Raw genomic sequence first — 16,541 nt, 5'->3', positions numbered from 1 at the left:
GGCTAGTGTAAAGTTCCCTTCCTGTTCAGTGGAAGAGGGGACTCCCTTGAAGTTTCGAAAGGAACGAAAATTACTCTGTCTACCCTTCTGCTTAGAAGTCTTATCTTGAGGTAGGAGATGACCCTTACCCCCCGTAATGTCAGAAATTATCTCTCCGCAGACCAAGATTTTAACCATAAGGCTCTGCATGCTAAAATGGAAAAACCTGCATTCTTAGCCACCAATTTTGCAATTTGGAAAGCGGCATCCGTAACAAAAGAATTCGCCAGCTTAAAGGGACAGTATACACTCATTTTCATGTAACTGCATGTAATAGACACTACTATAAAGAATAAGATGCACAGATACCGATATAAAAATCCAGTATAAAATGGTTTAAAAACGTACTTAGAAGCTTTCAGTTTAGCTCTGTTGAAAAGGTAGTTGGAAAGCCCACTGCAAGTGGGAAATAAGACCCACCCCCCTCCCCCTTCTTTTGCAGATGAAAAGACCCTTTACACAAACAGGAGCAAGCTGGAGAAGGTAGCTGACGGTATTCAAATAAAACTTTGGGGCTTGGTTAGGAGTCTGAAAATCAGAGCAATGTTATTTAAAAATAAGCAAAATTATACATTTAAAAAAACAAACAAAAAACTTTATGGGCTTTATAAATAGATCTACAAAACATTTATGCAAAGAAAAAATGAGTGTATAATGGCCCTTTAAGGTTGTAATAGAAACCCTTGATGAATAAACAGCTTTTCCAGAAGACCCTCCAACTTTTTGTCCATAGGGTCTTTGAAAGCACAACTGTCCTCAATGGGGATAGTCGTACGCTTAGCCAGGGTAGATATAGCTCCCTCCACCTTGGGGACCGTTTGCCAGTAATGCAGCGAGTAAGGCTAGCAGAATGCTTGGATGTATTGGTAGAGGTATTTGCAGCAGAAATAGTAAGGTTCTTATGCCACTTTATAGATCATTAGTTAGGCCTCATCTTGAGTATTGTGTGCAGTTCTGGAGACCATATCTTCAGAAGGATATTAACAAACTTGAATCTGTGCAAAGGAGGGCTACCAAAATGGTACATGGTCTAAAAAATAAAACTTACCAGGATAGGCTCAATGACCTAAATATGTATAGCTTAGAGGAGAGAAGGGAAAGAGGTGATATGATAGCAACTTTCAAGTACATTAAAGGGTTTAGTAAAACTGAGGCTGTGGGTATTTTACATAAAATGGAAAATTCAAGAACAAGGGGTCATGAGCTCAAGCTAAAGGGTAGTAGATTCAGAAGTAATTTGAGGAAGCACTTCTTTACAGAAAGAGTGATTGATTTATGGAATATAAACTTCAAGAGGTAGTAGCAACAAACACTGTGGGGGACTTTAAAAATGCATGGGACAAGCATAGGGCTATCCTACGAACTAGATAAGTTTATACTGTTAGGTAAGGTCGGGCAGACTTGCTGGGCCTATGGCTCTTATCTGCCGTCAATATCTATGTTTCTATAATCCCGAACGGCGTCCGCTATAGGATACATTTTCTTAAAGGTAGGGGAAGGTGAAAACGGAATACCCGGTTTTTCCCATTCCCGTGTAATAATATCCGAAATTCTGTTAGGAACCGGAAAAACATCAGAGTAAGAAGGGACCTCTAAGTATTTGTCCATCTTACACAATTTCTCTGGTGGTACCACAATAGAGTCACAATCATCCAGAGTCAGCAAAACCTCCCGCAACAACAGACGGAGGTGTTCAAGCTTAAATCTGAAGTACATCACGTCCGAATCTGTCTGGGGTAATGCACTTCCTGAATCGGACAATTCCCCTTCAGATAGAGTCTCCCTCACTCCCACTTCAGAGCCCTGGGAGTGTACATCGGAGATCGCCATCAAAGAGTCAGAAGTCGCCTGGACCACCTGGTCCGCTCTTCTACTACGTTTGCCTTGCAACATTGGCAACTTAGACAAAACTTCTGTAAGAGTAGATGACATAACTGCCGCCATATCCTGCAGAGTAAATGAGGTGGACGCAGTTGATGGCGCCTGAGCAGGTGTTAAAGCAGACAGTCTTTTAAAGGCCTATCGAATTATTCATGATCCCTTCCATGTTAGCAACAGACTATTTGCCCTTTTACCATCTGGGAGACGTTATAGAAGCTTAATAGGAAAAACTGCTAGGTTTCGGAATAGTTTCTTTCCAAGAGCCATTACTCTGCTAAATAATAACTTTTAAAAATCTATTTTATGCCTATAGCTTTTTTAATTTTTTAATTTTTATCCTTCTGATGATTAGATTTTTTTTTTTTTTTTTAATTCTTTTTATTGAGAGCCGACACATGAGTACAATAACCAACAGTTCCAGACATTATCATGAAGGTTACATCTACAAATACAGTAGGCATACCATCCACTTAAAGATGATATTGTTCAGAACGTAACAGAAATTCAGTAGATAAAGATGATACTGTACAGAACATAACAGAAATTCAGTAGATCAATACATGACAAAGAAGATAATCCGAATCATATGTTTAGCTCTCTCGTTTTATATTTTCATCCCCAACTAATCCCCGAACCCTCCCCCCAATCCTCCAAACACTACATAAAACACAACAAAGACCTAAACTAATAAAATAAAACAAAACATCCCTATCCCCACAACCCTTCGAGCCGGTACTTCAGTCCTCCTTATTTTGACAGGGCTAGTAGACAGGGTTACACTTTATAGAGTAGCATAATAAGCAGGTTAAACAAAATGATGCCACATGGTGCCTATCTGATAGTGATATTAGCCAAAATGCATGACAAAGAAAAAGTAAACAAGACAAAAATTACGAGATTAGGGAGAGGGAATTTAAGAGGCTTTGCATGATATAAACCAGGTACTAAAAAGTTAATCAGGTTGAGGTAAGGCATGAAGGTATGACAACAAATTAACCTAAAATAAAACAAACGGGTCCCTTCACTTTTTGCACTAATACTGAGGACTTTTAGAAGACTTAAACATAGGAGTTTGTACAGAGTGGTGTAGTGAAATTGTAAATTGCCTTTGCTATTGTTAGGAATCAAATGGCTGTTACTGAGGTCAAAAATGAACAATTACAGAGAAGGAATTCAAAATTTGTAAGGGGTCTAAGATCGTGCCCAAATCTACTCTGGGGGTAACAGTGACATTACATGCATTCGGTTAATGTAGTCCTTGCAGGTATTTATAAGTTAATCCTGGCAGCTTAGTGAGTATGTAGCATATGGGGGCATTTATAGGGCGGAACTTGCAAAGTAAGCAGTTTCGGCAGAAATATAAAGCAAAACAAAATAAAAACAAAGTGTATTGGACATGTCGAGATGAGTATGTCAACTATTGCTGGCAAGATTCCTTTAAGATCACATACGCAGGGGGAAATACTGTGCTTGTTTGAAAACCAAGAAAATATATTTAATCAACTGGCTGGTGTGGGTAAGACAACTAGAGCCAATCATATATGTATCACAGATCCCCACTTCATATTGGCTGGTGTGAAACAAATGCATCCGGATACTTAAAAATGTTAGACATTCCATCCTTGTGCAATAGCTGGGGGATAAGCATGGAGTCAATGTAGTAGTTAACCAGGTACATGCTTCCAAGTTGCAATGTGGGATTGGGAGAGAAACAATAAGGGCCTTCCCCTGACCAGGAGCTATATGTCAACCCAGAAGGGAATCTTATTAGGGTTAGAAACCGTATTATGTAGGTGCTGTATAGGCATCACACATGGAGAAAGTTTTTGACACCTAAACAATTACATAAAAAGTTCTAAGTTGTACCGGATCTAAATGACAACAAAAATTGCGGTGAGTCATGTGGTAGGTGTTAAGTGAGAGTGCAAGACAGTGATTTCAAACATATGAGCAGTGTTGGCCAATTCCTAGTGATATTGTCAAGGATTTTTCACTGTTTGCCCCCTAAACCTTCTAATTTAAAACTTAAACAAAGCCCAACAAGGAAAATAACAAAACATAAGGCAATTTTACACAGAGACAGACAGCTCTTTCTGCAAGGGTTAAAGCATGATACATCTAACTGCCGTCTGTGTGAGGTGTTCTGAAATACTAACAGCGACAGTATCAAGCTTTATGAAAATTACACAGTGAGCTCAAAAGCAAATAGCTAGCAAGGCTGACAGAGTATAATAAAGCCATGGTTATCGGATATTTATGCGCTAAATGAGCAGACAAGATAATCAGGGCGATATACTAGCCAGCATTCAAGACAGTCAATCAGTCAGTCAGCCAATGCCCCTTGCTCTGCATTCATATTCGGCACTGTCCTGAACATGGATTCTTAGTGTGAACTCGTGTGCTGAAACAAAGCGTCTTGCAATAGCTCTGCAGAAACCTCATAGAGTGAGTACATTGCTATGGGCATATAGCCCAGACTTTTGACCAAGTGTTCAGGGCCAGCGAACAAACCCTTAAGTGCGCTGGGGGGAAATTTAGTTCAGCTAATTCCCGTTGCCAAGCGGTGCTCAGGCCGCCACCTCCAGTCCGCAGCAATAATATGGGCAGACATCATTTTGAGTAGGTTTAAGTATTGGTCCAGTCGGTCTCCACCATCAGCGCTGGGGAGATATTGTATACTGAAGGTGTTACTATGTAGATTTCCAGGATCGACGGCACAATGGGGAACCTTCTCCCTGTTGCTTGATCCAGCTGAGATTAACGCCAGCGCAGGTGGCAAGGGCAGTAGTGGGTCTGAGGGAGATTCCCAAGTCTTCAGCATCTCTGCTGGGGCTCCAACTTGCGGAAAAGCCGGTTTTGCAAAGCCTCCCACTATCTCATGTGAGTGGGGTTTAGCATCATTGGTGATGTTTTGTGAATCATGTCCATAACGGTTTGAGACATAACTTTCCAGTAGGGGGGAATGTTTCTTTGATTCTATTTCTGCGCAGAGATCTGTGCAAGCGGTTACAAGATAATCCAGTTTAGGTGTAAAAATGGCATTAAGTGCAGCGATTATCTGAGTAGCCTTGTCCAGTTTACCAGTGGTAAAAGTTTCCATTGTGAAGGGGTAACTATATACACCGTGGCGGTAAAAAACCCGCCACAACTCCAAACGTCTTCTTTAACTTGCTTCTCGGCGGCCAAGGGGGTGATGTTCCTTGATCCACTTTAGTTCCCGGGCACAGATTTTGCCAAGGGATGTCTGGATGGGTAAGTATATGGTCACTTATTTCCAAAGTGCACGGAGCCTCAGGATTCAGTGGCCATCTTTACACACCGCCTACCGGAAGTCTCAGATTTTTTTATTATAATGAAGAAAGTGCTAAATTAATGGTTTTAATTTAATTTATTGATTATCCTGTTAATGGTCCTTTCTCACCTCACTCTACATTCACATAACACACATAATATAAAATACACATGCGATTCATATAAAACACTCACGATTCACATCATATATATATATATATATATATATATATATATATATATATATATATATATATATATATATATATATATATATATATATATATATATAATGCAAATATACACGTGTGCAAGATGACTAATTTTTTATTACATTTTTTTTTTTTTTACACATTTATATACTTTTTTGTATGGAACTGATTTTTTTTGCACTTGCACTTTATTACACTTGCATTGTATTTATTTTGCGGTATAGAATTTTTTTTGCACAAGTCACTTGAATTTTTTGCTATCTATTAGTTTTACCATTATAGTGCTATCTGTGTATAGGATTGGTTAGATTTTCAAATATAATTTTGTTGTCTCTGTTTTCCTACTTTGTACAATGACAATAAAACAAATCTAATCTAATCTAAAGGCTGTGACGCTTGGGGAGAAAGTAGCGGCATACCCCGAGTCTCATCAAGCTGAGAAGCATCCTTAGAGTTATTTCCATTAAAGAAAATGTGTTCTCTAAACTGTAGAGCCCTCTCAGTACAGGAGGGACAAAAAGTAAGGGGGGGATCCACATTGGCAGCTAAGCACATAGAACAAGTCTGTTCCAGTAGGTCAGCCATGTTAAACAGAAAAACAAGGGCAATATTGGTCTTGTCAGTTATATGAAACAACAAAAAAAAGGTACTGTGTCTTTAAAATTTGAAAAACTGTACCTTTAAATTTTAAAAAGACATGAATTTTTCTTTCAAAATGTGAAAACGATATAAACTTTCTACGATATAAGTTTTCTACTGCAAATGATAACAATTAATATGCAGTTGCTATAGCCAGGTATTTACATGGTTAACAATTAAAGACCCTCTGACTAAAATTAACCCCTGCACCAAACCACAGCTCCGCTGTGGCGCCTACCTAACACCAATCAAGATGCCCAATAATCACTGCCTAAGTCCGCTTGCGAGTAAGACAAACCAAGTGGACTTAGGAAGCAACAGGAGCTCTGTAGTACTCCTCCGTGGCAGAGACCGGAATAACAAGTGCGCAGCAAAGCTCGTGAAAGTAAGCCCTGCCCTTCGTGGGCGGTATAGAGGGAAAAAAAACAACAACGTAGCATGAAATTAATGTCGTTTAACAGCCAATGTGTTACTCAAAGCAAAGTCTTGTTACAAAAATAAAGGTATAATAAACCCTTTTAACACAAACTTTCTCCAGCGTCAGCCTGCTCATAAGTGTGACCGTGTCTTCTAAATAGTATAATAAGAGAAACAGATAGGGGAATAAAACTTTTATTATTATGCAAGTTAGTTACCCCACTTGTGTTGCAGCAGCTAACGTCCAGTCTGTTCTGAGCTACACTCTCCCCAGAAAACAAAACTACACACCGTAGTGCTGATCTAAACCTGTCCCACACGAAGAAGAGGACTCTTTACATCACCTCCTGCAGGTCTGTGGGGACAAATAGGGCCTTATGTGACATCTTTTAAGACCATAAGCAGGGCAGCACCAGCATGGGGAGTGAAGTGATAATGTAGAAAACTCCTCAGTTCCCATTGCTGAAACTAATGCTCCACCCTAAGAAAAAATAGTACTCACTGGTACCATTTGAAAATAATAAACTCTTGATTGAAGAATCTAAACTAACACTTCACTTTACCTCTTCCTATCACTAACACAGGCAAAGAGAACGACTGGAGTGGGAGGAGCTATATATACAGCTCTGCTGTTGTACTCTTTGCCTCCTCCTGCTGACCAGGAGGTGATATCCCATAAGTAAGGATGAAATCCATGGACTCGTCATCTTGTAAAACAAATAATGGCACTTATATATACTATTAATGAACGTGCACATGGTCATAAGTTTTCATCATTCTGTTCCATAATTACATGTAGCGCTGTTTGATAACTATTGCTTTTTATAATGTATGTTGGGTAAATGCACATAAACTAGTATTGATAAAAACAAGACTGCAGTACAAATGGCACAGTGCAGTATAAAGACTCTGGCAATGAAAAGTAAAATCTGCATAAGGAATTCTTACAATCACTTGCTCAGCAGACAGATCTTTCAGATGAGGCAGAAGGAAGGTCTCACTGTACGCCGAGGTGAGAACTGAATTTCTAAGTGTGGATATTAAGGAAACATTGAATGCTTTATACATAGTGACATTAAATCTCTATGAAACAGTTAACAAGAGAACGAGAAAGGGAACAAGAAAGAGAATGGGGTACTAAGAGGACTACGCATAGAACAGATTACTAACAAAAAAATAAATAAATACTAAATACACAAAAATGTATGTTGAATATTAACCCTTTGAGTGCTAATGATGGCACTGAGCCGTCACAGAGTTTCCCACTCTAGTGCTAATGACAGCTCTAGCACTCTCCCAACCTTGAGGGAGATCTGGGGGCTCCTACCCTGGCGATCGTGCCTGTAGAGTGACAGGCATCGCCGGGGCTTCCTGTTTTGTGTGATGACGTCACCGCGCCACTTTATTTATACTTAATGTTAAGTATAGGAGCAGGGGGCATGCTGCTTAGAAGCCTGTATCTCAGGCATCTAAGCAGCTACAGATCCCCAAGACCCACCATTGGAAAGGTAATCGCCTAACCGTTCCAACAGTAAGTATTGGGGGTCTGAAAAAATTAAAAAAAAAAGTTAAAAAAATATTGTTCAAAAAATAAAAAATAAACACATTTAAAAACCTTAGCACCCAGGTGGGAAAGTGCTTAGCACTCAAAGGGTTAAAGGGACTTTAAACAGTAAATGGATATATTCAAAGCAAAGCTTAAACTGAAAATATAACATTTATTTTTTAAAATTGTGCTTTTTTTTTTAAAATATTGAAAAATAAGCTTAAAAGGGACATGGAACCCATCATTTTTCTTTCATGGTTCAGATAGAGCAGGCAATTTTAATCAACTTTCTAATTTACTTCTATTATGAAATGTTCTTTGTTCTCTTGGTACCTTTGAATTAAAAGCAGTGTGCATGTGTCTTGAGCACTATATGACAGCTGCTTTGGAAGAATGAGCACTAGATGAGATTTCCTGCCATGTAGTGCTCAACACCTACCAAGGTATCTCTTCAACAAAGGATATCATGGGAACGAAGCTAATTTGAGAATAGAAGTAAATTGGAAACCTTTCTGCTATTGTATGCTCTGAATCACAAATGAACATTTTAATTTGTCGCTTCTATAAAAGTATTTTAGTTTACATAAAGTAATAGACGCGATCATGATGGAACTTAGGTTTCTCCTTATCTAATCTCTGTTGCTTAGGAGCATTAGGGAAAATCGAAAAAAGGCAATAAAGTGTCCAGACACTGAATTGTGCAAACAATGACTGTGCTGAATATAACAATGTTAAATTAACGGTCAGCCATTGTTTACACATTTCCAAAAATGTGGACACTTTACAATGCCAGTTTTACTTGTGCTTAAATGTCTTCCTCAATAGCCATCTCTATCACTAAATACCTCTCTATCTAGCAATAGATATCTGAGTAAAGTAAAGTATATAACACACAAGGATACAGAAGTGCAGCTCTTTTCACAGTGACTGGAGGAATTGGCAGCAGAGCCTTTTCAGGTGTTTTCTCAACTATCTGAACATCACAACTGTCCTCCTCCAGAACAGCCGGACTAAACCCATTCTGGACCAGAGCAGTCTCTTCAGGAGCCTCTAATTCATTAGTAGACTTGATGGTATCAATATAATATACAGCTGACTCCACATCTATTTCTACCTCTGTCAGTTTATCTTCAGCGACACTGCAAAGAAGAAACGTTGTGACTCATCTGCATACATGAATGGATGTAATCTTCAGTGCAGTCTTGCACAGAACCAGTAGGCTCTTACCTTAGAAAGGTCTTTAAACAAGAGCATAGAATGGGCTCTGGAACGTCGGGGAAACTCCGCAAGCATAGCTGTAACAAGCAGACATCCTGATTCTTCAATGCAATGAAAACCATATCAGGACACAAACTAAAACGAAAAGAAAAACTAAAAATGTAAAAAGGGCGTACAAAAAACAGAGTACAAGTTTACAAGTCAAAATGAAACTCATGATTCAGATAGAGCAGCAATTTTAAACAACTTTCCAATTTACTTCCATTAACAAAATGTGCACAGTCTTTTTATATTTACACTTTGAGTCACCAGCTCCTATTGAGCATGTGCAAGAATTCACTGACTATACATATATGCATTTGTGATTGGCTGATGGCTGTCACAAGATGTAGTGGGAGTGGAAATAGATGTAACTTTGAAATTTGTCAGAAAAAAAAATCTACTACTCATTTGAAGTTCAGATTAATTGGTATAGCATTGTCTTTTTATCATGCATTTGTTGATTATGCAAATCTACTGTATTTGTTGGTCCTTTAAAAAGGACATTGTACTGTAAACACTTTTTCCTCTTTAATGTGTGATCTATTTTACCAGCTGAATTGTTCAGAAAAATATAATTTATGCTTACCTGATAAATTCATTTCTCCTCTAGTGTAGTCAGTCCACGGGTCATCCATTACTTATGGGATTATAACTCCTCCCTAACAGGAAGTGCAAGAGGATCACCCAAGCAGAGCTGCTATATAGCTCCTCCCCTCTACGTCATATCCAGTCATTCGACCGAAACCATACGAGAAAGGAGAAACTATAGGGTGCAGTGGTGACTGGAGTTTAATTAAAATTTAGACCTGCCGTAAAAACAGGGCGGGCCGTGGACTGACTACACTACAGGAGAAATGAATTTATCAGGTAAGCGTAAATTATATTTTCTCCTGTTAAGTGTAGTCAGTCCACGGGTAATCCATTACTTATGGGATACCAATACCAAAGCTAAAAGTACACGGATGACGGGAGGGACAGGCAGGATCTTTACACGGAAGGAACCACTGCCTGTAGAACCTCTCCCAAAAACAGCCTCCGAAGAAGCAAAAGTGTCAAATTTGTAAAATTTTGAAAAAGTGTGAAGTGAAGACCAAGTTGCAGCCTTGCAAATCTGTTCAACAGAGGCCTCATTCTTAAAGGCCCAAGTGGAAGCCACAGCTCTAGTAGAATGAGCTGTAATCCTTTCAGGAGGCTGCTGTCCAGCAGTCTCATAGGCTAAACGTATTATGCTACGAAGCCAAAAAGAGAGAGGGATAGCCGAAGCTTTTTGACCTCTCCTCTGTCCAGAATAAACGACAAACAGGGAAGTTTGACGAAAATCTTTAGTTGCCTGCAAATAAAATTTCAGGGCACGGACGACGTCCAGATTGTGCAAAAGTCGTTCCTTCTTTGAAGAAGGGTTAGGGCACAATGATGGAACAACAATCTCTTGATTGATATTCTTGTTAGTGACTACCTTAGGTAAGAACCAAGGTTTAGTACGCAGAACTACCTTGTCTGAATGAAAAATCAGATAAGGAGAATCACAATGTAAGGCCGATAACTCAGAGACTCTTCGAGCTGAGGAAATAGCCATTAAAAACAGAACTTTCCAAGATAACAGCTTGATATCGATGGAATGAAGGGGTTCAAACGGAACACCTTGCAGAACGTTAACCAAGTTTAAGCTCCACGGCGGAGCAACAGTCTTAAACACAGGCTTAATCCTAGCCAAAGCCTGAACGTCTGGAACTTCTGCCAGACGTTTGTGTAAAAGGATAGACAGAGCTGAAATCTGTCCCTTTAACGAACTAGCAGATAAACCCTTTTCTAAACCCTCTTGAAGAAAAGACAATATCCTAGGAATCCTAACCTTACTCCATGAGTAACTCTTGGATTCGCACCAATATAAGTATTTACGCCATATTTTATGGTAAATTTTCCTGGTAACAGGTTTCCTAGCCTGTATTAAGGTATCAATCACCGAGTCTGAGAATCCACGCTTTGATAGAATCAAGCGTTCAATCTCCATGCAGTCAGCCTCAGAGAAATTAGATTTGGATGTTTGAAAGGACCCTGAATCAGAAGGTCCTGTCTCAGAGGCAGAGACCATGGTGGACAGGACGACATGTCCACTAGATCTGCATACCAGGTCCTGCGTGGCCACGCAGGCGCTATTAGAATCACTGATGCTCTCTCCTGTTTGATCCTGGCAATCAATCGAGGAAGCATCGGGAAAGGTGGAAACACATAAGCCATGTTGAAGACCCAAGGTGCTGTCAGAGCATCTATCGGCACCGCTCCCGGGTCCCTGGACCTAGATCCGTAACAAGGAAGCTTGGCGTTCTGGCGAGACGCCATGAGATCCAGATCTGGTTTTCCCCAATGATGAAGCAGTTGGGCAAACACCTCCGGATGAAGTTCCCACTCCCCCGGATTAAAGGTCTGGCGACTTAGAAAATCCGCCTCCCAGTTCTCCACGCCTGGGATGTGGATCGCTGACAGGTGGCAAGAGTGAGACTCTGCCCAGCGAATTATCTTTGAGACTTCCATCATCGCTAGGGAACTCCTTGTTCCTCCTTGATGGTTGATGTAAGCCACAGTCGTGATGTTGTCCGACTGAAACCTGATGAACCTCAGAGTTGCTAACTGAGGCCAAGCCAGAAGAGCATTGAAAATTGCTCTTAATTCCAGAATGTTTATTGGAAGGAGTCTCTCCTCCTGAGTCCATGATCCCTGAGCCTTCAGGGAATTCCAGACTGCGCCCCAACCTAGAAGGCTGGCGTCTGTTGTTACAATCGTCCAATCTGGCCTGCGGAAGGGCATCCCCTTGGACAGATGTGGCCGAGAAAGCCACCATAGAAGAGAATCTCTGGTCTCTTGATCCAGATTTAGCAGAGGGGACAAATCTGAGTAATCCCCATTCCACTGACTTGGCATGCACAATTGCAGCGGTCTGAGATGCAGGCGCGCAAATGGTACTATGTCCATTGCCGCTACCATTAAGCCGATTACCTCCATGCACTGAGCCACTGACGGGTGTTGAATGGAATGAAGGACACGGCAAGCATTTAGAAGTTTTGATAACCTGTCATCCGTCAGGTAAATTTTCATTTCTACAGAATCTATAAGAGTCCCTAGAAAGGGAACTCTTGTGAGTGGCAATAGAGAACTCTTTTCTACGTTCACCTTCCACCCATGCGACCTTAGAAATGCCAGAACTAACTCTGTATGAGACTTGGCAGTTTGGAAACTTGACGCTTGTATCAGAATGTCGTCTAGGTACGGAGCTACCGCTATGCCTCGCGGTCATAGTACTGCCAGAAGAGAGCCCAGAACCTTTGTAAAGATTCTTGGAGCCGTAGCTAACCCGAAGGGAAGAGCTACAAACTGGTAATGCCTGTTTAGGAAGGCAAATCTTAGGTACCGATAATGATCCTTGTGAATCGGTATGTGAAGGTAGGCATCCTTTAAATCCACTGTGGTCATGTACTGACCCTCTTGGATCATGGGAAGGATGGTTCGAATAGTTTCCATTTTGAATGATGGAACTCTTAGAAATTTGTTTAGGATTTTTAAGTCCAAGATTGGTCTAAAGGTTCCCTCTTTCTTGGGAACCACAAATAGATTTGAATAGAATCCCTGCCCATGTTCCGACCGCAGAACTGGGTGGATCACTCCCATTAGTAAGAGGTCTTGTACACAGCGTAGAAACGCCTCTTTCTTTATCTGGTTTGCTGATAACCTTGAAAGATGAAATCTCCCTTGTGGAGGAGAAGCTTTGAAGTCCAGAAGATATCCCCGAGATATGATTTCCAACGCCCAGGGATCCTGGACATCTCTTGCCCAAGCCTGGGCAAAGAGAGAAAGTCTGCCCCCCACTATATCCGTTTCCGGATCGGGGGCCCTCACTTCATGCTGTCTTAGGGGCAGCAGCAGGTTTTCTGGCCTGCTTGCCCTTGTTCCAGGACTGGTTAGGTTTCCAGCCCTGTCTGTAGCGAGCAACAGTTCCTTCCTGTCTTGGAGCGGAGGAAGTTGATGCTGCTCCTGCCTTGAAATTACAAAAGGCACGAAAATTAGACTGTTTAGCCTTTGGTTTGGCCCTGTCTTGAGGCAGGGCATGGCCCTTACCTCCAGTAATGTCAGCGATAATTTCTTTCAAGCCGGGCCCGAATAATGTCTGCCCTTTGAAAGGAATATTAAGCAATTTAGATTTAGAAGTCACATCAGCTGACCAGGATTTAAGCCACAGCGCTCTGCGCGCTTGAATGGCGAATCCGGAGTTCTTAGCCGTAAGTTTGGTTAAGTGTACTACGGCATCAGAAATAAATGAATTAGCTAGCTTAAGGGCTTTAAGCTTGTTCATAATCTCATCCAATGGAGCTGTGCTAAGGGTCTCTTCCAGAGACTCAAACCAGAATGCCGCCGCCGCAGCAGTGACAGGCGCGATGCATGCAAGGGGTTGTAATATAAAACCTTGCTGAACAAACATTTTCTTAAGGTAACCCTCTAACTTTTTATCCATTGCATCTGAAAAAGCACAGCTATCCTCCACCGGGATAGTGGTGCGCTTAGCCAGAGTAGAAACTGCTCCCTCCACCTTAGGGACCGTCTGCCATAGGTCCCGTGTGGTGGCGTCTATTGGAAACATTTTTCTAAATATAGGAAGGGGTGAAAAGGGCACACCGGGTCTATCCCACTCCTTGTTAACTATTTCTGTAAGCCTTTTAGGTATAGGAAAAACGTCAGTACACGCCGGTACCGCAAAATATTTATCCAGCCTACATACTTTCTCTGGAATTGCAACCGTGTTACAATCATTCAGAGCCGCTAATACCTCCCCTAGTAATACACGGAGGTTCTCAAGCTTAAATTTAAAATCTCTGAATCCAGTTTACTTGGATCAGATCAGTCACCCACAGAATGAAGCTCTCCGTCCTCATGTTCTGCAAATTGTGACGCAGTATCAGACATGGCTCTACTATTATCAGCGCACTGTTCTTACCCCAAAGTGATCGCGTTTACCTCTTAATTCTGGCAATTTAGATAGTACTTCAGTCATAACATTAGCCATGTCTTGCAAAGTGATTTGTATGGGCCGCCCTGATGTACTTGGCGCCACAATATCACGCACCTCCTGAGCGGGAGGCGAAGGTACTGACACGTGAGGAGAGTTAGTCGGCATAACTTCCCCCTCGTTGTCTGGTGTTATTTTTTTAACATATAAAGTTTGACTTTTATTCAAAGTAACATCTATACATTGAGTGCACAAATTTCTATTGGGCTCCACATTGGCCTTTAAACATAGTGAACAAACAGATTCATCTGTGTCAGACATGTTTAAACAGACTAGCAATAACACTAGCAAGCTTGGAAAAAACTTTAAAATAACAGAATTTATGTTTACCTGATAAATTACTTTCTCCAACGGTGTGTCCGGTCCACGGCGTCATCCTTACTTGTGGGATATTCTCTTCCCCAACAGGAAATGGCAAAGAGCCCAGCAAAGCTGGTCACATGATCCCTCCTAGGCTCCGCCTACCCCAGTCATTCGACAGACGTTAAGGAGGAATATTTGCATAGGAGAAACCATATGGTACCGTGGTGACTGTAGTTAAAGAAAATAAATCATCAGACCTGATTAAAAAAACCAGGGCGGGCCGTGGACCGGACACACCGTTGGAGAAAGTAATTTATCAGGTAAACATAAATTCTGTTTTCTCCAACATAGGTGTGTCCGGTCCACGGCGTCATCCTTACTTGTGGGAACCAATACCAAAGCTTTAAGACACGGATGAAGGGAGGGAGCAAATCAGGTCACCTAAATGGAAGGCACCACGGCTTGCAAAACCTTTCTCCCAAAAATAGCCTCAGAAGAAGCAAAAGTATCAAACTTGTAAAATTTGGTAAAAGTGTGCAGTGAAGACCAAGTCGCTGCCCTACATATCTGATCAACAGAAGCCTCGTTCTTGAAGGCCCATGTGGAAGCCACAGCCCTAGTGGAATGAGCTGTGATTCTTTCGGGAGGCTGCCGTCCGGCAGTCTCGTAAGCCAATCTGATGATTCTTTTAATCCAAGATAATAACTTAATATCAACGGAATGCAAGGGTTCAAACGGAACCCCCTGAAGAACTGAAAGAACTAAATTGAGACTCCAAGGAGGAGTCAAAGGTTTGTAAACAGGCTTAATTCTAACCAGAGCCTGAACAAAAGCTTGAACATCTGGCACAGCGGCCAGCTTTTTGTGAAGTAACACAGACAAGGCAGAAATCTGTCCCTTCAGGGAACTTGCAGATAAACCTTTTTCCAATCCTTCTTGAAGGAAGGATAGAATCCTAGGAATCTTAACCTTGTCCCAAGGGAATCCTTTAGATTCACACCAACAGATATATTTTTTCCAAATTTTGTGGTAAATCTTTCTAGTTACAGGCTTTCTGGCCTGAACAAGAGTATCGATAACAGGATCTGAGAACCCTCGCTTCGATAAGATCAAGCGTTCAATCTCCAAGCAGTCAGCTGGAGTGAAACCAGATTCGGGTGTTCGAACGGACCCTGAACAAGAAGGTCTCATCTCAAAGGTAGCTTCCAAGGTGGAGCCGATGACATATTCACCAGATCTGCATACCAAGTCCTGCGTGGCCACGCAGGAGCTATCAAGATCACCGACGCCCTCTCCTGATTGATCCTGGCTACCAGCCTGGGGATGAGAGGAAACGGTGGGAACACATAAGCTAGTTTGAAGGTCCAAGGTGCTACTAGTGCATCCACTAGAGCCGCCTTGGGATCTCTGGATCTGGACCCGTAGCAAGGAACTTTGAAGTTCTGACGAGAGGCCATCAGATCCATGTCTGGAATGCCCCACAGCTGAGTGACTTGGGCAAAGATTTCCGGATGGAGTTCCCACTCCCCCGGATGTAATGTCTGACGACTCAGAAAATCCGCTTCCCAATTTTCCACTCCTGGGATGTGGATAGCAGACAGGTGGCAGGAGTGAAACTCCGCCCATAGAATGATTTTGGTCACTTCTTCCATCGCCAGGGAACTCCTTGTTCCCCCCTGATGGTTGATGTACGCAACAGTTGTCATGTTGTCTGATTGAAACCGTATGAACTTGGCCCTCGCTAGCTGAGGCCAAGCCTTGAGAGCATTGAATATCGCTCTCAGTTCCAGAATATTTATCGGTAGAAGAGATTCTTCCCGAGACCAAAGACCCTGAGCTTTCAGGGATCCCCAGACCGCGCCCGAGCCCATCAGACTGGCGTCGGTCGTGACAATGA

General features: G+C 41.6%; 1 protein-coding gene across 2 annotated transcripts in view; it reads right to left on the bottom strand.

Annotated features, from left to right (window-relative positions):
- Window positions 1-16,541, bottom strand: part of NOL11 (nucleolar protein 11) — a 113,827-nt gene that overhangs the window by 26,143 nt on the left and 71,143 nt on the right. For both annotated transcript variants that reach the window (XM_053707944.1, XM_053707952.1), the window contains exons 13-15: window positions 9,253-9,378; window positions 8,928-9,164; window positions 7,428-7,506 (exon numbers count right to left, since the gene is read on the bottom strand). In XM_053707944.1, coding sequence (XP_053563919.1) covers window positions 7,428-7,506; window positions 8,928-9,164; window positions 9,253-9,378 — 442 coding nt within the window. The remainder of the gene's footprint in view (window positions 1-7,427; window positions 7,507-8,927; window positions 9,165-9,252; window positions 9,379-16,541) is intronic.

The sequence above is a fragment of the Bombina bombina genome, chromosome 1, assembly GCF_027579735.1.
Source record: "Bombina bombina isolate aBomBom1 chromosome 1, aBomBom1.pri, whole genome shotgun sequence".
Taxonomy (NCBI): Eukaryota; Metazoa; Chordata; class Amphibia; order Anura; family Bombinatoridae; genus Bombina; species Bombina bombina.
Note: the sequence above shows the minus strand (reverse complement) of the source record. Positions and strands in the feature narration are given on the sequence as shown.